Genomic DNA, 25,769 nt, shown 5'->3' with positions numbered 1-25,769 from the left:
CCCTGGGTCCTGTGCCCTTGGACAGCACCGCACCTTCCCCGGCCAGCTTCGCAGATGAGAACAAGAATGATCCTTCCTACCTCGGAGGGCGGGGGTTGGGTCCCTGCTCAGGCCACTGATAAGGACTCTGGGGAGGCGCCTCAGGAACCGAAACCCCGCCTCGGGTTACACCAGGGGACTCAGGAGATGCTCCTGGGGACACACCATTTGGCCTCTGCCCTCCTCCAACCCTGCCCAGAGCCAGCTCTGTCACCTCTCCTGGTGACCAGAGACGGGGGCCCTCCGCACAGCAATCCTAGTCTCCTTAAGTCCTCTCCAGCGCAAGATGTACAAATAGGTCTTTCATCTAGAAACCACCGCTCCCTGCGCCAGCAGCTCCGCCCACCCGTGTCACGCCCCGCCCAACAGGCCCTCCTCCCAAGGGGCCCCGCCCCATCAGACCCATCTCCCCGCCCACCAGACACGCCTCTCCGCGAGGCCCCGCCCACCAACACCGGCTCCACCCATCTCCTCACGAGGCCCCGCCCACCAGGCTCCACCCTGTCCGGCCCTCCTCACCGCCCGCCAGGCACGCCTCTCCCCGAGGCCCCGCCCACCAGGGTCCCCCGGGCCCTAGCGGCTCCCGCACGTGGCCACCCGGCCCACAGACCTGGGAAGGCCTGTTTTTAAAAATTTGTTTATTTTAAAACATGAAACCCAAGCTGAATAGAAACCACAGAAATTACATTGACGAGAGTTTTAGTATTTGCCAAGAAAAATAAAACCCCCAGCGAAATAAAAATCAAATCCCAAACCCAGTTTTACAAAAAAAAAAAAAGCTAAAAAAAAAAAAAAACCCCCCACACACACCCAGAAACACAGCGACATCACATACAGCCATGGCCCTATGGAAGTTTGGAGAATGCCAAGCGGTCCAGGCCTCGATCCCCGCTCAGGATGCTAAATCAATCTTGGGTGGTGGAGGCAGGGACCTTGGAGGGGGAGTCTTAACAAAATAACTTGGAGAGATATATGTAACGAATATAACGTGGTGTGGCACACAACCATTATGGTTAAAAAAAAAAAAATCCCGCACAAGAGGCCCCAGTCCCTGCTCGTCTTTGGGACCACCACCCACGCACCCGCACCCCGCTGGGCAGGGGTCCTGGGACGGGGAGGGATTGGCGCTTGGAGTGGGATTGCATAGTGAGATGGGGTGGACGTGGAGGGGACATCCGATCAGGCCAGGGGACCTCGGGACTGGGAACGTGCGCCTGCCCGCGGAGCCCCACCAGGGAGGGACCGGCCTGGAAGCCCTTCTACCCGCGGAGCCCTCGCCTTCTCATCCACGCGGTCGGGGACCACCGCCCGAGAAGCTGCAGGGCCTGCGGCCGGGCGAGGACCGCAGGTGCGGGATGTGGAGGCCCTGGGCCTGGACTGGTTAGAAGGGCCTGAAAACAGAGCAGGAGGAAAACCAAGGGCGGGAGGGCCCCCACCCGCTCAGGACCGAGGCTTGGTCTTGCTGCCCTTTCGACGTCCGCGTCTTCCTTTCTGCACCCTCGGTGACTGGGAGGAGCTGGGCGGGGACGCGGGCGGACAGGCACGCGCACTCGCAGAGCTGCTCCCGCACGTCCGCCCCCGGCCCTCAAGCGTCTACATTCACATTTCGGCGGCCTCGCGGCCTTTGTGCTTCTGAGCCGCGGCCCGGGGCAGCACAGCTGGCGCTCCCTCGGGCTGAGGCAGAGGCAGGGAGGCTCCGCCTGGGCAGGGGCGCCCAGAGGAAAACCGGGCAGTTGGGCTGTGCCTCTGGCCTGTGGGGGGCCCAGGACAGGGCACTGGGAGGCCCTCGGTGAGGTCTGGCCGTACGCCAGGGCTCAGATGCGCGGCTGGGGGCCCGCAGGCACACCTGGGGGCCCCTCTGTTTGCCCACTCACAAACCCCCTCTCCCGGGCAGCCTCTGCCCTGCGGTCAGAGGGCCAGGGGCCGCAGGCCGCTGTGGTCTAGCTCTGGGCCCACCCATCCTTTTGGTCCCAGACACCAGCACACTGAAGAGATCCTGGAGGAAGTGGAGGCAGCTTCTCTGTGGGCCACCCTGGGGAAGGGGCGCTGCCCTGCTGCTCCGGGAGGAGCCCCCTACAATGTCTGTAAACTGCCCGGCCTCATGGGCCCTGGCCTGTGCCCCAGAGGGGCGGCCCCGTGGCTCTCTGCTGCCTCTGGGGGGACACAGGCCAGAACCGCACCTGGCCTCTCGGTGGCCAGCTGGCTGGGCCGGGCAGGCATCTCCCCACCTTGACCTTGGGGACGGCCCCGCCCTCTGCGGTAGGAAAGCACAGCAAACACTGTACACGAAGCCAAAAGCACCTTAGGGAAGCCTTGTTCCCGCTTCACAGGTAGGAGACGGAGGCCACAGGGGCCTCAGTTCTCCAGCCGAAGGGACATTCATTCCTGAGGACACGGTCCCCTGGGGGCAACACCTGCCCAGGGAGGGGTCTCCAGGCCCTCGGGCTGCCTCTTGGTCTTGACCCCCCCCCAGCAGTGCCCCGAGAAGAAATGCCTTCTCCACCCCAAAACCCAGCCGGCTCTCTGGGGCTTCATCTCCGGCCTGGACTTGGCCTCACGTTCGTGGACCGTGGGGTGCCCAGGGCGATCTCTCTCTCGGAGGCTGGAGTGAGGTTAGTGGTTAGTCCAAAGAGGGGAGGCAGGGGCCAAGGGCACCGTCTCAGCCGGCTCGGGTGCAGCTCCCAGGCTGGCCTGTCCTGGATGCAAAGGGAACCGGAAAGGGGGTGCCAGCCGGCCTGCAGCCCGCCCGCCCTAGAGATGACAGGTGTGGTTAGTGCAAAGAGCGAACCGGGTGGAGCCACCGAGTCTCCGGGGGTGGGCGGGAGGGGGTTTGGCACCAGGAGGGCGGCCAGTACTGGATGAGCAGCCTGGGCCCGGCAGGCGCCTGTCTCCTGCCACCATGGACGGCCGGATGCCACAGATGGGGGCTGCTGCGGGGAGAGAAGCAGAGAAGGGGGGACCCCCCAGGAGGCTTCTGGTAACTGAGGCGGAGGAGCCTGGGGTGGGGGCGAGAGAAGAAAGGACAGATGCTGCAGGTGTGCGAGGGTGCCGCGGGGTCTCTGCACGCAGGAGACAAGCAGGCGGGCACACGCGCCATCGCTCGAGACGCCCGGCATGGAGGGGGCACCGAGGGGGCACCGTGCCCAGCAGCCTGTGGAAGGAGAGGGGGCAGACGCAGCCCAGCTGTGGGGGGGTCGTCAGCATATCTGGCTCCAGCGGGGCAGAGGCGTGTGGGGGCTGGGGGGCCCGGGCAGCGTGAGCGGCACCCCAGGGGTCCAGGCTTGTGACCGAGGAGAGGGTGTTGGCCCAGAGCCCCCGCGTTGCCCCGGGAGGCAGGCCAGGAGTCTGTCTCCGCACCCCTGCAGGAAGGGAGGGCAGGGCCGAGTAGCCGCAGAGGCACCCACGGCAGGCCCGGCGTACGCGGGGAGGGTCCGGCAGGTGGCCACGGGTGCAAGCAGGGAGGCTGGCACGGGAAGGAGTGGGGCGATTGGCACGTGGGGCGGGTGGCGGCCGGGCGTCTAGTGCCCGCTGCTGCTGGACTCGGGGCGAGGCTGGCTCGTGGCGAGGTACTTGGCTCTCATGCTGGAAGTGTACTGGAGGGAGAGAAGGGGAGGCCGCTGGTCAGCGGGCGCTGGGTGCGGCTGGGCAGGGCCTTGTGGGCTGGGCCGGCCGGCTGGCAAAGAAGCAGAGCAGACAGCCCCAGGGGACGCGGCTCTGGGGAGCCCGCTGGTCCAGGCACGGCAGGCATCTGGAGCCCTGTTCCCCAGGCCCAGGAGGAGGACCAGCCCTTCTCCCAGCGAGGGGAGCCCATCAGCCCCCGACCCCCATCTCGGGCATGGAGCCAGAGCGTGGAGGTGCCCCCTGCATCCTGCACGCCCAGGACCTGAAGGCCCCACAGCACAGCTGGGCGGCCGGGAGGAGTGTGTCAGCAAAGGCGGGGCCAGGCTGTGTCCAAGGGAGGGTGGGACAGTCCCCAAGGACCCAGGCGGCCAGCTCAGTGTCGCAGGAATGAGGCGGCCCCGCAGCCACTCTGCCCTGGCCCCCAGGGAAGGACCCGGAAAGCCACAAAGGCCCCCTGGGGCCCAGGTGACACTGCCACCCGCTCAGGTGGGAACCAGACTGTGGGCCCCTGGCGGGTCACAGGCACGGACGGAGGCCGCTGGGGGCAGGGACAGCCTGCCCGTCTCGGCCACTCTGGTCCAGCCCGAAGTGCGAAGCGCCCGCTCGATACGCACACGTGTGCACACGTGTGCTCAGAATGAACACATGTGGAAGAGAGGTGTGCTCAGGGCAGGTGATGCGCAAAGGGCCACGCGCCCATCGCAGGGACAAAAGCCAGCGTGTGTGCCGAGGCCGCCAGCAGGAGGGAGCCGGCCCTGCGGCCATGCGCCCCGGATGCCCACCGCGCGGGCGTCAGGACGGACCCTGCCCCCTGGGCCTGGGGAGCCCTCCCACACGGAGGCGAGCTGGAGGAGGGAGGGGCAGCAGGCACTGGAAGCCATGTCGTCATTCCAGGGACAGGCAGCGTGGGTCGGGGGGCGGCTCAGACCGTGGGAGGAACCGTGGTGGGCGCCAGCGCTGGGCGAGGGTGGCTGCAGCCATCGGCACGCACGCTTCTGCACAGGCGCGGTGACCCCTCGAGGGCCGGGTCTGCTGCCCCGCCTGGGGCTCCAGCGCTCGGCCTCCCAAGCCCAGGCACCCAGCGCCGGCGAGCACATGCTCCCGGTCCCAGGGAGACGGTCTCCTCCCCACGGGGGATGGGACGGGCGGTGGCCACCTGCAGCTGGACCAGATGTGAAGAGGAGCTCTGTGGGGGGCTCGCTGCCTCTGGAGTGAGGGTGACGGCCCAGGGCCAGGGTCCCTGAGGCCCACGCACCTGCGCTGGCCCTGCGCTGGCCCTGGGGCCTGCCGGAGCAGGTGGCAGTGAGCAGTGGGCACAAGATGCAGAGGTGTGGGCGAGCAGACAGCACGGGGCGGGGGGCCCAGCTGGGTCAGTACCTGTCACTCTGAGGACACGGCCACCACAGCCTTCAGGCACTGTTCAGGGGCTTAAACTGCCAGCCCGTGTGGCCGCCAGAGTCCAGGGCGGCCAGATAGCGCTAGGAGGGTGCGGGGCGGGAGGAGTGCAGGAAAGAGAGAGAGAGAGGGCAGCCTCAACGCCAGGCGAGGACCGGCCCGAGTCGGGCCGCGGGTTTAGCCTAGAGCGCCGCTGGGGGATCCGCCGGGAGCACACGCAGCCTGGAGCCAGGGCGGGCCCGAGGTCAGCGCTGTGCCGCGGGGCCCAGCGGGACCGCTGCATCGGCGGGCATGTGTGTCTGAAGCCAGATGGCCCTTAGCTTCTCCGGCCTGCTCCTGGAGGCCCGCCACCTCCAGGAAGCCCTTCAGGACCCGTGGCCTCTGTAAGCTGCTTTCTTTGGCACCAAACCATCCTATCCCCCTTTTCATGTCTCATTCCCGAGACCAGAAGTGAAGCTAGCAGAGCCCAAGGCCAGGCCCATCTGGAAGAGCCTGGGGGAGACCTGGGTCGAGTTCAGGAAGCTGAGGGAGAAGCTGCAGGGCTCAGGTGGGCGGAGGTGCCCCGGCCTCCTGGAAGAGCTCACGCGCACAGGCCAGTGGCCCGCCCGAGGGCCCCGGCTGGGGCTCCCCCTGCAGCCCCGCACCGAAGGCTCAGGGCAGCCTGTGGGGCCTGTGCCGCCCGGGAAGCCACCGCGGGCATGAAGCGGCGGGGCGGAGCCCCCACCCTGGCCTCAGACCCCCCGCTCCAGCCTCTGGCCCGAGACTTACTGAAGGCGGCGGGGACTCGCGCCCAATGAGGGGGGTGTTCTCACAGCGAGGGTTCTGGAAGTTGGCATTCTGGCTCCTGAGGTGAGAGGAGAGGGCCCTGGGTCAGTGGGCCCACCTGGGAACCAGGCAGACCCCATCCCACAGACAGCCCGCTAGCGAGTGCCTGGGGTCCCAGGAGCCCAGCAGAGAGGGGCTGCGAGCAGGCCCATGGCTAACGCTGCCGCCCCAGCCCACCACGTGGCCAGGCCTGGGGCCCTTGGCTACAGGATCCCATGTGCTGACCAGACTCTGTCTGACAGTGGTCCCCTGTGGCCTCCACCCAGGGGTGTGGCAGCAGCAAGCACTCAGAGCCCGGGAGCTGCCCCGCGTGCAGGGCCCCCTCCACCCCCGCTCCGCGCCTCGCTCAGGCACCCCAGGACAGTGGCTGCACCCTGAGCAGCCTACCCAGCGCCCGGCGCCCTGCGCGCGCCCAACTCACATGTACTCGGTGACTGGGGCGTTGCTGACGGTGTGGGCCGCAGCCGGGATGCTGGCCTCGCTGCCGTAGCTGCTGCCACAGCTGTACAGACTGGGCATGTGGACACGGTAGAGGCTGTCGTGCGCCTGCCGAGGCCCTGGGGCGGCCTCCTCCTCCCCATCCTCGTCGGGGCCTCTGCGGGAGGGACACCGGCGCGGGGTCAGGCCTGATGCTGGCACGGGGCCGCAGGCCAGAGGCCAGCTCTGGGGCAGACATGCCTGCTTGCAGTCCTGGGTGTGCAGGGCTGTAGGTAAGGCTCCCGGGGACACAGGGAGGGGACCCCGCTCAGGTGGGGACCCCGCCCCTGCCGGCTGCTCGCTCGCCTGTCTCCCAGGCTGGGGGCCCCTCTAGGCCGGTCGTGAAGCAGGAGCGCCCACCTCAGACCCACCGGCCTCGTGGTGGCTGCAGAGCCCCGGGAGCTCCAAGGGGCAGGGGCTACACCGTGGGGCGTCCCGGAGGTGTGGCCCCAGGCGCCGCGCGGCCCCCAGGCGGGCCCCAGGATCCCTCACCTCTTTTGCTGCCAGGTGTGCGGGACACTGCATACGATGGAGCTGAACATGAGGGCCGTGACGAAGGAGAAGAGGGCCAGGTAGATGAGGCCCTCGACGCCGTCGTAGCAGAAGCCCGTGAGGGCCTGCACGTAGTCCTGGGGCCGGGCATAGAAGAGAGAGCGGGAGACGCACAGGGTGAGATGGAGCGCGCGGGCCTGAACCATGCCAGACCCAAGGTAGGCAGAGGCCCCGTGACCCGCCCCGCCCCCGCTGCCCACCTCCCGCCCCTCCCCCAGCCGCTCTCCCTCCTCCCGTAGTTGCTCCCCTCCTCCCCCAGCTGTTCCCCTCCTCCCCCAGCTGCTCCTCCTCCTCCCACCCCTCCCAAGCCACTCCCCCTCCTCCCCTAATTGCTCCCCTCCTCCCCCAGCTGTTCCCCTCCCCCCCCAGTTGCTCCCCCTCCTCCCCCAGCTGCTCCCTCTCCTCCTCAGCCACTCCCCTCTTCCTGCCCCTCCCCCAGCAGCTCCCCCTCCTCCCCAGCTGCCCCCTCCTCCTTCCCCTTCCCAAGCCACTCCCCACCTCCCCAGCTGCTCCCCCTCCTCCCGCCCCTCCCCCAACAGCTCCTCCTCCTCCCCAGCCGCTCCCCTCCTCCTGCCCTTCCCCCAGCCACTCTCACTCCCCCCACCCTTCCCCTAGCTGCTCCCCTCCTCCCCTAGCTGCTCTCCTCCTCCTGCCCCCCCTCCTCCCCACCCCTCCCCCAGCTGCTCCCCACGGGCTCCGGGAGGCTCTCACCAGGTGCAGGCTGCGGCAGTCCACCAGGGCAGTGAGGTGCTGCAGGTTCACCTCTGTGCCGTTCAGCACCTCCTGGACACGGAGCAGGGGGTCCTGGGGGGTGGGCACCACGCGAGGCCAGCACAGTGCTCAGGAAAGGCTGTCGAGCCCGGCAAGGCCTCCCTCCACCCTCACCTGCCAGCAGGAACCCCTCCTTGACTGCCCCCCCAGTCTTGGCACAGGCCCTGAGGACCCTGGGCTTTGAGCAAAGGCGATCCCCAAATCTGTGCCCTGGCCTTGGGGGGCGGCCGAAGGTGTGAGGACAGCGGGGCGCATGGGGCCACACTGCCGCCGCAGGCCTGCACTGCAATGGGAGCAAACACGTGTGCAGCTCCCGACGCGGCCCTTGCGACTGTTTCAAGGGAGATTTTCACAGTATCTTAAAGGACAAAACGCTATCCAGAAGGCTCCTGAGCAGCATGACCCTGGTGCTATAGTGTGTGTGTGTGTGAGCATCACTAAACCTACCCAAGTCCTTGGGGGCATGAAGGCAAGGATGGGAGGAGGGGAGCGCCAGACCCCCCGCAGAGCCCCCAGGAAGCGGCCTGAGCAGTGGCTGCACCCGCCTCCCTCTCCAGGCGACAAGAGGGAGCCTGTGGGCTCCAGGGCTGGCCCCCAGCCCCTCACCTTGGTGGCGGGGTACTCCCACGAGACAGTCTTCAGGAGCTCAGCCACCACGTCCTGCATCTCCACCAGCGCCTTGTGGCTGCCTGACAGCTTCTGCTCCACAGAGAGGCTGCTGAGTCCCGCGCGGGTGGGGTGGCCCGTCTCCCTCCCCGAGGTCCCCAACCCCCCACGGGGCGGGCTGGCTCCAGTGCCAGCAGCGCCCGCCAGCCCCAGGGCCGTCCAGCCCGTGGGGCCCCGAGCTCCTGGGGTGGGACGGCTGTGCCCAGCAGGCTGCTCTGTGCGACACCTTTTCTTGGCCCCCAGGATGAGCACACAGAGGCAAAACAGACCACGGAAAATACAGCATCTTTAAGGCAGATACGCAGTCCGGAGGACCCAGAGGGCCGCGTGGGGACGTGGGGTGACGGGCAGTGGGCCATGTGGTTTCCGTTCAAATTCCACATCGGCCCAGACAGTTACTCCGCACAGTGAACACAGGACCCCTCTGCCATGGGACACCCCCAGGCTCCTGCTTTGTCAGGGAGGCATCCGGGTCTGTTGTAAAGGACAGCCCAGGAGATGCCAGGCGCCCAGGGACTTGGGGGCATTGAGCAGGCCACCCTGAAAGGCTTGTGCTGAGGGCACCAGGGTGGGGACCCCAGGGGCCTGACGAGGTGGGGGGGCCTCACAGTCAGCGGGCATCTGGGGGTGGGGGCCAGGGCACCAGACGCTCTGCAGGGGCAGGGCTTAACTCTCACCTGCTGGAAGGGGTTGGCGGCGTGAGGTGAGCAGGCCAGGTAGTACTCCAGGATGTCTGCGGAGAGAGGTGCAGCTCAGTGACCCCGGCTGTCCGCATGCGCCGTGCCACACGCGCGTCACACATCTGCATGTATGCTGAATGTACGCGTGCTTGCTTGTATGTATCTTTACACGCACGCGTGTGTCTGCACGCGCGTGCCTGTGTGTGCATGTCTGAGTAGAGGTGTACCTACACTCAGATGCTTGTGTCTGTACCCACGGATGTCTACGTGTGCACGACTGTATATGTGTACTGCAGGTACTTGTGCACATGTCTGTGTCTGCGTGTAAGCGTGCAGGTGTGAGGGGGAAGTGGTCTCCAGGGATCCTGGGGCCAGGGCCCAAACCCTTCTGTCTTGAGCTGTATTCCTGCAATGGGCACAGTTCTCTTGGAGGGCTGCCTCATCCCTCCCGTCCTGGTGAGCAGCAGACAGGTCACGGTGGGAGGCGGGGGGCTCGGAGTCAGAGGCCAGCTGGGCAGGCATCTGCTCACAGACCAGCTGGGCAGAACAGTTCTTAGGCCAGAATGTCGCCCCAAAGTGGGTGCAGGTAGCCTGCCTGCTCGTCCCCATTAAAACAGGCATCCATCGTGTCCAACACTCAAAGATGGGGGTTCACACACAATTCTGATTTTGCAAACCTAGGGGGTGCCGAGCCCAGCCAGAGCTGAAGGAGAAAATCTGTACCCCAACTGCCTAACCCTGGCACTGCCACGCCCTGTGCCCTCTAGCCCGTTTGGAGGGCTTTCTGGGGTCCAGCGCAGGGTGGGGGCTGGGAGCAAGGCCTAGCAGAGCCCAGGGCAGCCTCTTCACAGCGCATCTGTACTCGGCACTGAGGTCTGGGCTCCTACGGAGCTTATGTTGGAAAACAGAATAAAGCGCCCACTTGGAGTGAGCCACCTGTCCAGGGAGCCAGCACACGGCCTGACCAGATGGCCTGTGGCTCGCGGACAGGAGCGGGCACTCGCGAGCGGCTGGGACTCGACCAGAGACTCACCCCCGCTCAGCACAGAGTGCTCCTCCACCATCCGGGTCACGTAGGTGTCGGGGTCCACGCAGAAGTCACTGGAGCCCTGGGGTGGGGGCAGGCGAGGATGGGCTACCAAGCGGGGGCCCCGAGCCCTCAGTTCTCAGGGGTGGAGCCTGGCCCCCCAGCGTCTGCGGGTGGCTCAGGAAGGCGGTGCGGCTCTCTGGGGCCGGGGGTGGGGACTGACTCGCTGTGTGCGTGTGACAGGTCCCCTGCCTCTCAGGTCCTCGGTGTCCCGCGGAGGAGGGCAGGGAGGTGAATGTGGCATCCCCACCCCGTCCCCATGCCCCACCAGCAGACGGGCACCCCCGGCCCTCCGTCACCTACCACAGACACGGCCAGTTCCAGGCCCAGGGCGCCCCAGCTGATGATCAGGGCCAGCACCCCCAGCAGGCAGACCCTTGGGGCAGAGAGAGTCAGTTGGCACTCTCCTCCTCCTGGGGTGAGGGCTGCGCCCCACGCCAGGCTGGACCCGAAGATGGGGGAGGGCGGGTCAGGGCTGACTCGGGAGATGGGTGCTGCAGGTGCCTCAGCCCTCCCCTGCCCCAAGGGCCCTCAGACTCACCCGACCAGGATCCCCTTGGAGCTGCGGATGAGGCCGACCAGCACCAGGAGGCAGATGGCCACGTCGAGCAGCAGCAGGCCCAGATAGCCCAGCCACCTGCAGGGACACAGCACGCCTGGGCTGGGCACGGGGCCAGTCCCAGGGTAGGAGCAGGGGGTGCTGGGCAGAGCTGGGCAAACAGCCCGGGGCCCAGAGGAGCGTCCACAGGCATTCTGGGTACAGAGATTGGCCTCTGACCTTGTAACAGACGTCCCAATGGGGGACTCCTGCCGGTGACCACCAGTGACCCCAGCCCCTCCCCCAACAAGACCTCAGGCACTGGGAGCTGGAAGCGGACTGACCCAGAGAGAGGAGCGGGCACCAGCGGGGGCAGGCAGGAGAGGGGGACGCACCTGTACCAGTCGTAGAGATCCACCTGCTCGGCCAGCGCCTCCAGCGACACGGCTGGGTTCCTCCAGAAAGGGATGGCCGCCGTGTAGCCCAACAGTGTCTGCAGCAGGCCCTGTAGCCGCTGGACCGCCCGCAGGGGCTCCGGCCTCGCGGCCAGCTGCCGCTCCAGGCTCTGCAGGCTGGGCTCCGCCGTGCGGTTCAGGGCGGCTGCCGTGTCCCACACCTGCTCCAGGTTGGAGGAGGCAATGAGCCAGGGCACAGACGGCGCCCGCACACGACCACGTCTCACTCTCACACACATGCACACACACCGCTGTAGGAGCAGGAAGAGACCCCCCCCCACCCATCCATGCGGCCACTCACGCGGTCCTGGACCCCTGCCACAGTACGGTTGGCGTGGCGGAGAGAGTAGGTGGCCCGATGGATGCCGTCACTGGTCTCCCCATTGCCATAGAACCCCACGGCGATACCGGCGCTGGGACAGGACGGGGCCGCGTGAGGTGGCAGGCCTGGAGGCCCCCCCACGGGACTCGGCCTGCCCGGCCCCTCCCAGCCTGGCCCCGCCCCGCCCCGCCCGCCCCGCCCCTCCCAGTCGGGCCACGCCCCCGGGCCCCGCCCCGCCCCGCGCGCTCACCTGCAGACCAGCGTGGCGATGATGACACACCAGGCGGTGCAGCAGCAGTCGGCGTCCAGGTGCTCCTCGCTCTTGCGCCGCCGACAGCACAGCCAGAAGGAGTAGAAGAGCAGGAAGAGGAGGTCCAGGGCGAGGCAGGCCAGCGCGGCGGCCCCCAGCAGCAGCAGCGCCTGAGGGCGGCGGGGAAGCAGTGTTGGAGCAGGGGGTCCCAGGCTGACTCTGCACCCAACCCCAGGAGCGGCCAATCCCACCGGTGCCCCCGGCCCAGGGGCCACGGGTCCCCAGCACCTGAGTGACGTGCCTGTGCACACCCAGACCGGGGACCCCAGACTCAGCGTCTTCGTTCCTAGACATCTGGGCACTGTCCAAGCCCCACTTGCAGGGGCCAGGTGGGCAAGACCATGGGATCACCTCTCCTAACCCCTCCCAGGCCTTCTCTGGACACCCCTTGGCCGCCCTTGCTGCAGAGACAACCAGCCCTCAGGGGGACCTGGAAACACCTTCCTCACATCTTAACTCTCGGGGGTGTGGCTGTAAGCCTGGGCAGCCACTGTGGGGTGGAGTGCCCCAGGCCTGCCCACCCCTGCAAGGCCCCCTCGGGACCAGAAGCTCAGCCAGAGGCCCTGGGACTGCCGGATCACAGCCCTGGCACCCAGCGACTGTCTCCCGGGAGACGGTTGCCAGGCAGCAGATGGAGGATGGCACTCCCTACCCTCCCAGGAGCCAGCTGGCCCCAAAGGCCTCCTGCCCGGCCCAGCACCCCGGCTGACCCTCACACCCCAGGGCAGGGCTCTCCCCTGCACCCCCAGCCATAGTCCCTGGGGGCTGCTGTGCTGTTTGGGGGCCTCTGTCCTCCCTAAGAAGTACAGGATGGGCACCTTCTTGGGAGAGGCCAGGGCATCAGTGAGGCTGCAGCGTGGGTGGGCCTGACAGCACCTGACCACCCTGCTCACGGGGTGGGCGGCACAGCCCGTGTGCTGGCTCCAGAGGGGCCGTCACTCATCATGGTCCCAGGGGCTCATGTTAGAGGGACTCTGAGGCCAGGTGGGCAGGGGTGTTCAGGGTCACACGGGGACACCAGCCAGGCCACAGCAGGGAGCCTCTGGTGGCCATCAAGGGCTTGCCAGAGAGACAGGTGCCAGTCACGGGGGTGAGTGCTCATCTTAAGGTGCCTAGCATCAGCTGCAACCCCCACCCCGCCCAACGCTGCCCACAGCAAACAAAAGGGTGCTTGGAAAAGCAGTTTCGCGGGTGGGCTCTGCCCGCGCATGCACAAGCTGGGCACCAAGCACAGGGGCCACGGATCCTGCAGCCCCTTCCTCACGGGTCAGAGGGGGTCACTGCCCCCATGCTGCCTGCAGGCTCCTCCCCTAAACCCTCAACCAGAACCCACTGGCAGTGAGCTCCCAACCCCACGCCCTGCCTGCCCCCACTCCCGGGGTTCTGCAGGCCCCGATGTTCAGCCCTGCGTTGGCAGCAGCCACCACCCCCTCCTGCCCCAGCAGGAGGCTACCCCCTGGTCCCCAGCAGTCCCCTGGCCAGCTTTCCGCTCCACCAACCTCACAGCCCCTCCTCTCCTGCCTGACCCCACCATCACCCCCAGTAAGCGCACCTGCACACGTCCTCTGGAGGAAATCCCTCCGGGGGTGAGGAAGCCAGGGATCAGGGGTGCAGGGCAAGGGGCGCCCAGGCTGGGGCCCTGAGACCACCCAGCCTGGCAGCGAGGGAGGCCTGGGCCTACAGGCTCGTCAGGACTCATCAAGGCCTTGACCACAGCTCAGACGGAGCCAGGGCCACCCGCTCCCGTCCACCCTGGGATAAGCGTGACTGGCCAGGCAAGACCTCGGCACCTGGGGTGAGGCTGGGGCGGGGCTAGGGTTGGGGGGGGGCACTCCTGTGGGAAACGTGGTAGGTGCCAGGGCCTGGCGGGCCCCCAGCAGACACAGCCCCTGTCTGGAGGAAGCAGGCGCTGAGGCCTGCGGGGCGTGAGCCAGGGGCTGTGGAAACCCCAGGAAGCAGGCCCAGCGGGAGCAGGAGTGCAGGTCTGGGTGGGCACAGCCCAGTCCAGCAGGTCAGGGGAGCGCGCTCCGGGCAGAGGCCGCCGCAGCTGACCACCCAGAGGGCACCACGCCAGGCCCGGCGCTCGGCAGGCGCTCCGGGATCTCCTGTGGCTTTGATTTTTTTTGGTTACTGGTTTTCTTTCTTTCCTTTTTTGATTTTCCTTTTTAAACCACGAACCGTACTACCTTTATAATTACAACACAAACCCAGAAACGTGTTAGTAGCTCTTTTCAGCCAGGCGTGGGAGGCGCCTGGCCCGCACCCAGCTCTGCCGCGTGAGCCCCAGCGCGCCGCCCTCCTGCGGGCCCGCTTCCCCTCCTGGGGACCGAGGTGCCTGCGCCCTCCCTGGCCGCCACGTGACCGCGGGAGGGGGGCGGTGTGCGGCAGAGCTGCAGTGCCCCAGAGCAGAGGCTGAGGGGAGGGACGCCCTGGGTGTCAGCACCAGGAGGCCGAGGACTGCCTGCTGCTGGATGGGGTGGAGGGCTCCTGCCCAGCCCAGAGGGCGGGCAAGCTGGAGGGGCCCCGAGTGTTGGGGTCAAATGCTGCTCCGCCTGGTGCCAGGAGCTGACCTAGTCAATGCCCCCATGCCTCAGTTTCCCCGTGAGTAAAACAGAGGCAGGGCTACACCGAGGAGGGCGTGAGCTCACAGGTGTAAAGGCTGAGAGCAACGCCTCCATCGGGGAGACCCCCAGGGTGCCACGCCCATGCCAACTCCGCCCAGGGGGCCGGGTCCCTGCTGCCAGAGAGGAGTCCAGGCCACTCATGGCCACACAGGTGCACACGCTCCCTCATACCCACACACGCACACTCACCCAGGCGCACGCACGTGAAGGCGGCGTCCTGAGCCCCAGCAGTGGCGGGCGCAGCAGCCCACGCTGGAAGCTCTGTGAGCACGGACGGGCCCGGACACCTATCACAGGCACAGTCCTGCCGTGGGCCCCACAAGCCACAGCCCTGGGGTGCAGCCGCTTCCCGCCACCAGCCCCACCTTACAGGGCGGAGCCCACCTCCAGCGCCTGGAAGGCTCAGTCCGGGGCGTGAGGGTGAGCGCGTGTCCTGGGGCTCAGAGAGGGACACCTGGGGAGGAGGGTGACTTCCAGAGACTTCCCTGGGGACAGCAGAAACCCCAGGGGCCACAGTCTCCCCCTTAGCCCAACACAAGGAAGCCGACCCCTGCCCTCCTGTCCGTCTGCCCAGCTCCAGAAGGCCCTTCCTGGGTGAGGGCGCTCTGCCACTTCTGCGCTGGGCCTGTCTGCCCACAGCCCCCTGCTCCCCCATGGGTGCTGGAAAAGCCTCGCTAAGCTCATCAACCTGGCTGGGGAGTTGCCCCCTCGGGGCCTGAGGCCTGGCCTACAGTGAACACTTAGAAACATGAGGCCCCTGCCCCCCACCTCAAGCTTGGACAGGACAGTTTCCCCTTGGATGCGGCTCGCCTTAAACCATGACCCCCCCCCCGGGCTGCTGGCGGGGCCCCCCCGCACGGCCCCAGGAGGTAGGCTGCAGGGGCCGAGGTCAGGACAGCCCCCCTCAATCCCAAGGAGGTGACGGCATCCTCCAGTTGACACAGGGTGGGGCTGGTCCTCAGAGCTCAGGGTCCCAGCCCCCTGAGGCAAACAAGCCAAGCCCACGTGAGTGCGAGGGCCAGGGCAAGGCGGGGGCGCTTGGCCCCGGGCAAGGGACCCAACTTGCCCTCTGCCCTCGTCCTGAGGCCGGATTCCCAGAGAGCAGCCTTCCACTGGACTCCCGCGGGTGCCCCTCCCCTCCAAACCGCTCGGGGTCCCTGCTGAATGGGAAATGTCTGGTCAGCATCTGGGCTCTGACCAAATGGAATTTTCCGTCTGCGATGGAAGTGACGTCAGCACACGGCCAGGCACTGTGGCTCCTGTCCTGACCGCGGGCCACAGGGCTGGCATCAGCGCCTGGGGCGTCGCAGGCTCGCTGCGAGGCTTCGTCTGGACACACATGCACCCACCCCTCCAGGCCCTGAAGCTGCCGTTTCTCAACCCTGGACCACCTGGCCCCTCCCAAGGCCCTGCAGCCCCTGCCATGGGGCATGTCCCCCAAGGAGGCCCAGGCCAGGCCCTGTGCCCACAAGTTCCGCGAGCTGGGGGCCCCCAAGCCCCCACCCGCTCTGGAGACGCTCGACGAATCAGCGCTTGGGGTCTGAACTCACTCCATCCAGGGTGGGCCCAGGCCCACGTCTGAGGCCTATTGGGCGAACCAATGAAACCTCCACCTCCAACAAGTCCTCCCAGGGCAGCAAGGGGAGCAGGGCCAGGGGCCCCAGGGAGAGGTGGGCTCCATGTGCAGGTGGGTGGTCCCAGCAGGGTGCGGGGAGCCCCAGCTCAGCCTCAGGCCGGCTGGCTGCAAGCGGGGGACCCCAGCCAGGCCTCTGAGGGGAGGGCCACGCTGTACCACCAGATGTTAGTAACAGAAGCCCCCGGCATGGTGCTCAGCTCCACTGCAGATGGGAGAGCACGAGGCTGCGAGCCTGTCCCGGCCACCACCCGCTGCTGGCCTGCTCCTTCGGCACAGCCTGGGCACAGGCGGCCAGCCTCTGCAACTCCCAGCGCCAGCCCAGCTGCACTGAGGCGCCCCAGGCCAGCAGGCTGGGAGGGCCGGCGTGCGACCCTGGGGCAGCCCTTCCGTGTGCTGCCACACAAGGCGGGTCCAGCTGGGCGTCCTGGCAGCACGTGGCCTGGAGGCCTGCGAGGGGGCGTGCCCCACATGGTGAGCTCGGCGGAACCGCGGACAAACTGCCTGTGAAACACCCAGTCCTCCCACCACACAGCCGCTGTGCCACCCGGCAGCTGACCCTGAGGGCTGGCCGGCCCGCTCAGCCCCTCTGCAGCCCGCCATGGCTGGGAGACCCTCCCAGGCACGGCAAGGGAGAGCTGCAGCCAGCAGTCCAGGGGAGGCCGGGCGGGCTCTGGAGGTCCTCCAGGTCACGGGGCTAGTGGGCGGGGCAGGGGGTATGACTGCAGCCTGAGGCCTCACCGCTGCTGGGTCAGGGGCTCTCCCAGGGCCAGAGTCCCCGAGAAGGCCACAGCCAACCGGCCTGCCTCCTGCCGCATGAACCCTGCCCCACCTCATGCCAACGCTCTCTGGAAGGCAACCTGGCCAGCTGGTAATGGGCAAGGCTCCCAAGAGGCGGCGAGTCCAAATTCCACACTGCGAGCTCACGGGTCCAGGCGCTGGCCACACCTGCCTCCCTGGGGCAGGGAGGCCGGACTCAGCACACACGGGGCCCTCGGCCCAGAGCCGGCCCCCAGACACTAGCACACAGTATCCACACTCAGCACCGGGCCTGGCCCTGGGCACTGGGAGCGTGGGACCCCCAGACACAGCTTCTGCTGGGCTGGGCAGGCGTCTGCCTGGACCCCCGCGGTGCAGGAAGGGCAGAGGCTGTGGGAGCCAGACAGAGCAGGGGAGGGGCACAGAGGCTTCAGGGGGTGTCCCCTCAGCCGCCATCGTGGGGGCGGCGGGTGCCAGCAGGGCACACTGAGGCATGAGCACTCCCAGGGAGGGACAGTGAGTGAGGGCTGACCAAGGTCCAAGCTGCAAACCTGTATCCAGGAGGCCCCTGGCAGCTGGGACCAGGTGGGGGGTCAGGCTGAGCCCGATCCCTGACAGCGGAGCGAGGGCTCTGCAGGACGAGGTCGGAGCATGCGGGTGGAGTGGGGGAGCCACGGGCCTCTCCAGCGCCTCCAGGGTTGTCCTCCCTGGCCCCGGGGCTGCCAAAGGCCCTTCTCCAGAGGAAGAGGCCAGGCAGGGGCGTCCAGGAGGCCGGCTGGACCCCACACCCGGGCGCCATCTGGGAACCCATCCAAGTCCTGGCTAGAGCCCTGGCCTGGGGAGGAAGGAGGGGGTCTCCCGCTGGGAAGGCCGCATGCCACCTGGCACTGCCCGCTCCCCCAGGGTCTGGGCCTGAGCGCCCTGGCAGCCCAGCTGTATCCATGGCCTTGTGGGTCCCCAGACCACCCGGGGCAGAGGTGGCCCATCCTCCAGGCCAGGGGCCCAGGGCCAGTAGGACCCGCAGGGCCCCCCACACTGACATAATGGAGGCACGGCCAGAGCCAGCCCAGGCCTCCTGGGGAAAGTTCTGGAAAAGGCCCCCCTCACCTCCTGGGCCGGGCTGGGTGGGAGCTGAGCTGCCTGTGCGGCAACCCCACCCCCAGCACGCTCGCTGAGGCTCCCACACGCTGGCCAGAAATTAAAAACAGATTTTCCACCAGACCAGGCTTAGGTTTCACAAATTCCAGGATGGTGAGCTCGTGGCCGTGCCGGGAGCGCGGGAGGGGCCCAGCTTTCGGCCCGAGCCCCGAGACCCGGTCCGAGGTCCAGGCTGCCAGCGGCACCTCCCCTCCTCACGGCACGGCCCGCGCCCGATTACCGGCAGGAGGAGGTCCGGCTTGGGCTGAAGCTGCGGAAAGACGCCCAGCCCAGGACCCCGCCTGCGCCCCCCAGGCCTGGGGCCACGTGCAGGGAGGCCAAAGCCCCGCCCTCGCCCCGCCCGCTCGCGGAGGAGACACCGAAGAACCTGGCGGCGCTGCTGCCCTGGGGCCTCGGAGCCGTGAGCCCGTCTATTTCGGTCCGGGTGCCCTAACGCATCTCCCAGCGTGACACCCAGAGACTCCGCGCTCTGCGCCAGCCGGCCTGCGGGCGTCGGCCTCAGACACGGCCAGGAGCTGCCGGGCGGGCGGACGGCTCTGCCAGGGAGACGCGGCCCTGGGCGCCCCGCCCCGCCCCGGGCCATCAGCCCCCAGGGGCGCCCGCGGTGGTCAGGACCCAGGTCAGGGCCAGCCCAGCCAGAGCAGGGGAGCCTGAGGATGGCCCCGCGGCTGGCACTCAGAGGCAGACAGAAGGGGTCACGTGGGCTTTGGGCAGCCTGGCCTCGCCCCGCGCCCTCAGCAGACAGGGGACATGCCTAGCCACGAGGGGGCCCGCGGACTAAACCAAGCACCGTGAGGCATCTGCCCTCCGGAGCCCACCGGCCCCAGCAAGGGGACCCGGGAAGGGCTGGGGCACATGGGCGGGCACGCAGAGCCCAGGCCTCGAGTAGGGGGGGTGCCACGGGGCCAGGGGAGGGGGGTCACGAGGGCCCCGCCCAGCCCATCCGCTCCCCCAGGCCTGGCCCAGGGGGTCACTCCACCCTCCCCTCGCCCTGTTCCCTGAGGGCACACCTCACCCCGGGCGCTTGCCCGGCTGTGGGCAAGGACTAGAGCGGCCTCATGGGCAGCTGGCACCAGACACAGGCCTGGTCCTGCCTCGGACTCTGGGCTGGAGGCCGGGGGGCCCGCTGCAGCCTTCGCAGCTGTGTCCACAGCACGAGGGACAACCACTGCCTTGGCAGAGGTCCACTGTGCCTGGGCCCTCGGGAGTCCTGCTGGGCAGGCCGCAGACGCAGTTCTGGGGGGCGTTTGCCGTCCTCATCTGCAGCAGGGACCCTGGGGCAGGCCAGGGCCATCGGTTCAGGGGTGTCCTCCAGCAGTGAGGGGCTCTCCACGCTGGGCACCAGTGCCTGGGGTGTGTCATCCAAGCCTCGCCGCGCTGGGCAGGAGCCCTACTGTGTGTCTGCCCTCACCCCCCAGCACCCGGGGAAGCCCCCGAGGCCCATGGGTGCATCCCCACACAGCACAGGGCTGGGGTGGGCTCCCCGCAAACCCAGGAGACAGCATGGGCGCAGCTGGGCTCTCCCAGCGTCCTGCTGTTCCCACCCCTGCCCTCGGTCACGTGCCCCCAATTCCTCGGGGGCCACACGGGGTGCTTTCCACATCTGTCACCCAGACCCTGGGCTGCAGATTCGGTTCCTCTTCCCCAGCCATGGGCTCGGCAGAGCTCCTGTGGCCTGTGGGGGTCTGGTCCCATCCGCCCCTGAGTCCTCCTGAACTGGCATCAGTGGAGGGACCCAGGGAGCCGCCCGACCAGCCTCGGACCCACACAAGGGGCTGTGTCCGCAGGCAGGGGGGACTGCAGGGCTGGAGTGCTGGGCTGGAGCCGGAGGCTGCCTGTGGTTCTCTGCTTCTGATGCCGGCTGGCCAGCGGCCTCAGTTTCGCTTCAGCAGGGGGAATGGGGTCCGCCCCCAGGGAGGCCGTGTGGCTTCCCAGAAACATGCTTACGACAGACAGCCTGAGCCTCTCAGAGCCACGGACACCTGGCCAGAGCCTGACCCAGCGCCCCCGGTCAGAGCCAAGACGGCTGCCCGCCCTCCCTCCACGTCCCTGGGGCTGAGCAGCACAGTGCTGGGGACAGAACCAGGAGCCCCGAAAGGCCCAAAGATGGGGCCCAGCGGTGCAGACCCTAACCCTGACCCACACAACACCAGGCCCCTCAGCAGGCGCAGATCTGGGCAGAGGCAGCCGCCCTCCCAGCACCGTGACCCTGGCCAAGAGGCACCCAGCCAGAGTCGGTTTCACCCAGCAGGGCTTTCTCGGCTCCCCCACAATGCATGGGCCCTGCACGCCCAAAGCCCAGCACACAGACGCTGTCCACACAGGGGGCACTCAGCTTCCACACCGCCCCTCGGCGCTGTTCCTTTGGGGGTGTTTCTGGCACTTGCAGCCTCAGAATCCTGACCTGAGAGGTGCGTGGCATGCTGGGCAAGCTAAGAACCCAGGACCAAGGATGTGGTCCCCAGGCTCGATGTTTAAAAGCAGGTGACGACTTCTAGTCTCAGGCGGCACCCTCCCCGGGTTTAAGGCAGGGACAGACTCCAGCTGCAGGGACTTCTTCCCTGTCTCCACACTCTTTCCTAGTCTCCAAATATTCCACGAAGGTGTCTTGCTTTCATACACTAGAAGAGAGGCGAGAGATGCATAACCAAAGCGAATCCCCTTCTGAGCGTGGGGACGATGCAGAGGGCCAGCGCACCTGCGGGCACACGCAGACCCGCCTGAGTCAGGAACGGGGCCAAGGGGCTGCGGTCTGCGAGAGGAGATCACCAGCCCCAGTGCGGCCCCCAAGTGGCCCTCAGGCTGGGCTCACCGTCCCACCACCACCCCGGGCACAGAGAACTCCCAGCTCAGGGGCAGCACCTTCAGACTGGTGGGACTCCCTTGTTCTGGGCTGAGGCCCAGGCTTCTCTGTGCTTCGGGGCCTTTGCTGTGCCTAGGACACTCCTCCTCAAGGTCTTAGCCACCTCAGGCTTATCTTCAGGGTCTCAATAGGAACATCCAGGCACTCAGGGCTTTAATAGGTAAACAGGCCCCACACACCGGGCTGCCCTGGTAGGTGAGCTGGTGTGCCCACTGCATACCACACTCCAGGTGAGTCCTCACCCTCTGGGCATTCCAGGAGAGGGAGCGCCTCCTACAGGAAGCCTTCCCTGACTGCCAGGCTTCTGCGGGCCTAGCCGACCTGATCACTGCGCCACCACACCAGGCTGCACGGTTCTCCAGCTCACAGGTTCGAGCCTCTCCTGAACTAGCAGAGGCAGTGAGCAAGAATGAGAGGGACAGAGGGCAGAGAGTGGGTTTGAACTCTACCTCAGCACACAGAGGGTATGGGAGGCTTGGGAGGGAGGGGTTGGGAAGGGCTGGTAGGAGTTAAGGGGGCAGTTCCCCCCAAGTGGAACCCAGAAAGAAAGAAAGAAGAAAGTGAAGTCACTCAGTTGTGTCCGACTCTGCAACCCCATGGACTGTAGCCTACCAGGCTCCTCCATCCATGGGATTCTCTAGGCAAGAGTACTGGAGTGGGTTGCCATTTCCTTCTCCAGGGGATCTTCCCAACCCAGGGACTGAACAGGTCTCCTGGACTGTAGGCAGACGCTTTACCAGACCACCAAGGGGAGCCCAGAGAAGTGGTTAAACCCATCCAAGTGGGTCCACCTTCACACAGGTGGGAAGCTACAGAGCTGGGGCCCAGGCCTGGCGCCCTCAGCCAGGCACCCCCACTCTAGTCTGCAGAGAAGGCAGGCTCTGAGATCACCACCCCCGCCCCCGCCTACAGCCCTGGCCTTCACTGTGGACTCCAGATTGGCCTCAGGCCACTCCAGGTCACAGGCTGTGCAACTCCCAGGAGGCTTCCTCCCTCCTCAGGGTGGAGTCCTCCCCCTGCACCCCACCACCAGCTGCCCCGGGGTTTGGGGAGTCCTGGCACCCTGGTAATAGCCCAGCCCCCAGGGAGTCAGACCAGCAGCCAGGCAGGCAGGGGGTGTGGGGCGGAGCAGCACAGAGCAGACCCCGGAGTCCCTTCCGCCCACTCCCAGCGCCTGCCAGCCCACCTGTCCCAACAGTCCCCAGAGCACCCACCCTCCTGCAGTCTGTCCCCTCGGCAAACATCATGAGCCCCCGAGACGCAGATGGACGGGCCAGGGAGTCCCTCCTCTCTGGGATGGAGGCCTTGGGAACACGGGAGCCCAAGACCCTCAGTCCCCAAAGTAACTGCAAGATTTTAGGGTGCAAAATCCGATCCATGGCGCTACAGAGGGTCCAAGCCCCCAGCACAGGGCCAGTCAGGGCTCTGAGAGCGCCCATAACAGCTCTCATCAGCTTTTCATCCCTCAGTCACATCCGCTGCAGGGCCAGCCGTGGGGGACTCAGGAAGCCCCCACCCCACAAGGCTGATTCTGGCTCCCCGAGGGGCAGGAACAAGAGGCCCGAGGAAGGATTCTGGTCTACCGCCCACTCACCACTCACAAGAGCTGACTCATCAGAAAAGACCCTGATGCTGGGAAAGGCTGAGGGCAGGGGGAGAAGGGGGCGACAGAGGACGAGATAGTTGGATGGCATCACTGACTCACTGGACGTGAGTGTGAGCAAACTCCAGGAGATGGGGAAGGACGGGGAAGCTTGGTGTGCTGCAGTCCATGGGGTCACAAAGAGTCAGACACGACTGAGCAACTGGACAACCTGCTCACTGCGTGATTCTGGGCCAGTCTCCTCTTTAAGCCTCAGTCTGTTAATCCTCACAGTGGAGCAGTTATGCTCACCTTCCAGGCTCGTATAAGAAAAGGTCAGTGATAGCCCAGTGAGCACCCCCACACAGGGTTTGGCCCCTGGGGTTTCCAGAGGATTTCACCGGGCTCCGAGCAGTGGATGGCTGGCAGAGGAAACAGCAGAGCACAAAGGCTGGTCTCCCCAGGCCATGCCACCCCCTGCTCTTGCCTCAGGCCCCACCTTCCCCTGGATGGCCTCAGCAGCAGAGGCCCCCTCTCTGCACAGCGAGAAGAGGACGCCAGGCCCTTGCAGCCCAGGTGGGCGCCAGGCACAGACGGGCCCCCAGGCTGAGTGGGGCGCCCCAAGTCAGGAGGATGAGGGGTTCCCCGTCCACCAGTGGGACGAGGGCAGCTGTCCCCGCACACTAGGAGTGCTCCACCAGGGGAGGCAGGGGAGGCCTCAGGCGGTGGCCCTCGCCAGACCATCACCCACCTGCCCAGAAGGGGAGCTCCGTGGGTGGCACAGCTGGCACAGAGTGGGAGCGTGGGGCCCTCACATCCCTCCCAACCCTGCAAAGGAGGTGCCCCCGTCCGGATCTCAGGATGGCATGGGAGGGCAGGGGCAGGCCACACGCCCAGGCCCAGCTCACTCCACAGCCCCGAGCCGGCGGTGGAGGTGGCGGGGGATGGAGACAGGCTGGTTTCCACACCGTGAATTATTCAGTGGTTAATTCTGCTCCTCGCAGAGGAGGCGGGAGAGTGAGTGAGTCAGAGCCCTCCCACAGCGGGGCAGGCACAGCGCTCTCTGAGGAGGCCGGGGCACCAGCCCTGATCCTCTCAGGGGCAAAGGGCCCTGCAGGAGGTCAGGCTCAGCGGGGGTCGGGGGGGCCCGGCCACCAAGTGGACGCCTCCACTGGCCAGAGGCATCGGCCTCTGGCTCACTTCCCATTGCAGGTCCAGGCAACTCAGGGGGCACTCCTAGGAGGGATGGCGGCCAGGTCAGCCAGGGTTGGCAGCATGTACAGGCGGCAGCCCACGGGCCAGCGGGAAAGCTGTGTGGGTCACAGACACCCCAGGTGCCCCTGGAGCTTCAGGACTGGCAAACGGCTGAGAACTTCCTAAAGGAAGGTACGCTGTCCTGCTCGGCGGCAGCAGAGCCTCGGGGACAGGTGTGGCAGCCACTCCAGGGGACGCTCCGGGGGTGCGCAGGAGTGGCGTCACCCCCACCCCGGTCAGCTCCCCCGGGCTGGCCTTCTACAACATGGGCGTCCAGTTTTGTAAGAATCCTGCTGCCTTGGACATGCCTAGGCCAATCCCTCGCCCCCTTTCTAATCTGCTTAGAAACAGATCAGCAGGCCTGGGGAGCCAAGCACCAGGTAAGTGCTGCGTGTGGGGCGGCAGGCCCCCTGCAGAGCTGGGGTGCTTCTGGTTCTCCTCCTCAGGGCAAGGGAGGCTGTGAGGACAGAGCTGGACGCCCGGGCTGTCTTGCGAGCAAAGCCGCTCCCCCCCCGCCACTCACCCTAGGGCTCTGCATTCATCACCAAAGAGGAACTCAGACATGCTCTGGGCGACCAGGCACCCAGTCACTGGGCCTGTGGAATCCGGATCCCCAGGCAGGAAGGAAGTGTCCACAGCCTGGTGCCCTGGCCCGCACTCAATGGCAGTGGCATAGTGGTGGGGGTGGCAGTGGGGCTTGGCACGACCCCAGACCTAGGGCTCCACTGGTAGAGCCTGGTTCCTCAGGGAGAGGGCTGAAAAGGGTCCGTGCCCACCCCCACCCCACAAGGTCTGCCCAGACTCAGCCCCTTTCCAGCCTCCCAGACTGAGGCCCATCTTTTGTCCCTGTGGCCAGGCCTCCCCCCATCCCTCCCTCAGGGCTACAGGCAGTCGGATCTCCGGGAAGGCACTGTGTGTACACTCCATAGCTTGGTCCAGGCAGGGGGTCGTTACCAGCCAGGGAGGACTGGCATCCATGTAGACCACTCACCCACCGAAAGCTTGGCAGTGAGTGGCCTTTCCCGGCTGGGGCTGAGGGGGCCAGACTCCCCTCCCGGCTGCACCACTGCTCTCGGGCATGGACGTGGCTTCAGAGCCCTGGGTCCTCTGGGTTGGGGGCTCTGCGGGCAACACCCACCAACAGCCCCTGCTCAGGGGCCTGGGCACACACTGACAGCAGGCAGAGGGGTCTCCATGGAGGGGAGGGAGTCAGCTCCTCCTACCCCAGCAAGGAGGGAGGGTCTTAGCGACTCCAAAGGAGAAGGCTAGAATCGGCAGGAGGGCTGTGGACCCTCCATGTGGGCTGGTGGGTGGTCCCCTTAGATTCTCCAGCAGGGGAACCCCGTGACCAGGAGGAGACTCTCTAGAAGAACGGGGTGCTGTGCCCCACAAGGAGGTGTGGGCCATAATCCTGGATGCAGGGTCGGGGGGAGCCTTTAGACCCTAAAGGAGGTGCCGCGGAGGAGGAGGGGGCCGTGACCGCCGGTAGGTGACAGGAAGCCTTTAGACCTTGCAGAAGGCGAGGGCCGTGACCCTGGGAAGGGGGTTCGTGACCCGCGGGGAGGGGGGCCGGGACCCTCGGAATTGAGGGGCCGTGACCCGGGACCGGACCCCGCGACCCAGGGAGCCCGCGTCACCTGCTGGTAGTCGGTGTCCTCGGGCCGGAACTGGCTGCTGGTGGCCTCCCAGTGCAGGTCGAAGTGGGGCAGCCGGTGCAGGAGGCTCACCCACCAGGGCGCCGCGTAGCTGACCCCGGCCATGGCGGGCCGGCCGCGGGGGCGCGCGGCCGTCGCGGGGCTTCCTGGCTGGCCTGGGGAACGGCGATCAGGGGCCCGCCGACCCCGGCCTGGCCGCCCGCATCGCCCGCGCGCTCCTGGGCCCGGCCCGGCCCGGCTCGGCCCGGCTCGGCCCGGCTCGGCTGCGCTCGGCTCCGCTCGGCCGCCCGCGCCCGCCGCCTCTTTGTTCGCCGCCGCGGCCGCCGCCGCCGCCGCCTCCGCGCGCCCCCGCCCACCGCCCGCCCGGACCCGCCCCCGCACCGCCATTGGCCCGTCGCCCGCCGGCCACGCCTCCCGCTAGCCCCGCTGCGCGCCCCGCCCCCGGGCTGCCATTGGCCGTTTGGGCGAGGCCCCGCCCACTCGGTACTCCCTCCCCACCCGCC

The 25,769-nt window shown here is 67.3% G+C and overlaps 1 protein-coding gene across 2 annotated transcripts; it reads right to left on the bottom strand.

Annotated features, from left to right (window-relative positions):
- Positions 1-662: 662 nt before the first annotated feature.
- Positions 663-25,589, bottom strand: TTYH3 (tweety family member 3). Of its 2 annotated transcripts, XM_069571474.1 has the most exons (15): positions 25,249-25,588; positions 11,679-11,848; positions 11,408-11,519; positions 11,047-11,267; positions 10,655-10,750; positions 10,417-10,489; positions 10,060-10,135; positions 9,024-9,079; positions 8,287-8,379; positions 7,621-7,713; positions 6,850-6,986; positions 6,302-6,475; positions 5,824-5,899; positions 5,038-5,138; positions 2,338-3,632 (listed from the first exon to the last, which is right to left on the bottom strand). In XM_069571474.1, exons 1-14 carry the CDS (start codon positions 25,369-25,371, stop codon positions 5,070-5,072), a joined length of 1,569 nt encoding a protein of 522 aa, XP_069427575.1. In that variant the 5' UTR covers positions 25,372-25,588; the 3' UTR covers positions 2,338-3,632; positions 5,038-5,069. The 2 variants fall into 2 exon arrangements, with proteins under 2 accessions (XP_069427576.1, XP_069427575.1); XM_069571475.1 differs by lacking the exon at positions 5,038-5,138 and having other exon boundaries at positions 663-3,632; positions 25,249-25,589.
- Positions 25,590-25,769: the final 180 nt, after the last annotated feature.

The sequence above is a fragment of the Ovis canadensis genome, chromosome 24, assembly GCF_042477335.2.
Source record: "Ovis canadensis isolate MfBH-ARS-UI-01 breed Bighorn chromosome 24, ARS-UI_OviCan_v2, whole genome shotgun sequence".
NCBI classification, from domain to species: Eukaryota; Metazoa; Chordata; class Mammalia; order Artiodactyla; family Bovidae; genus Ovis; species Ovis canadensis.
Note: the sequence above shows the minus strand (reverse complement) of the source record. Positions and strands in the feature narration are given on the sequence as shown.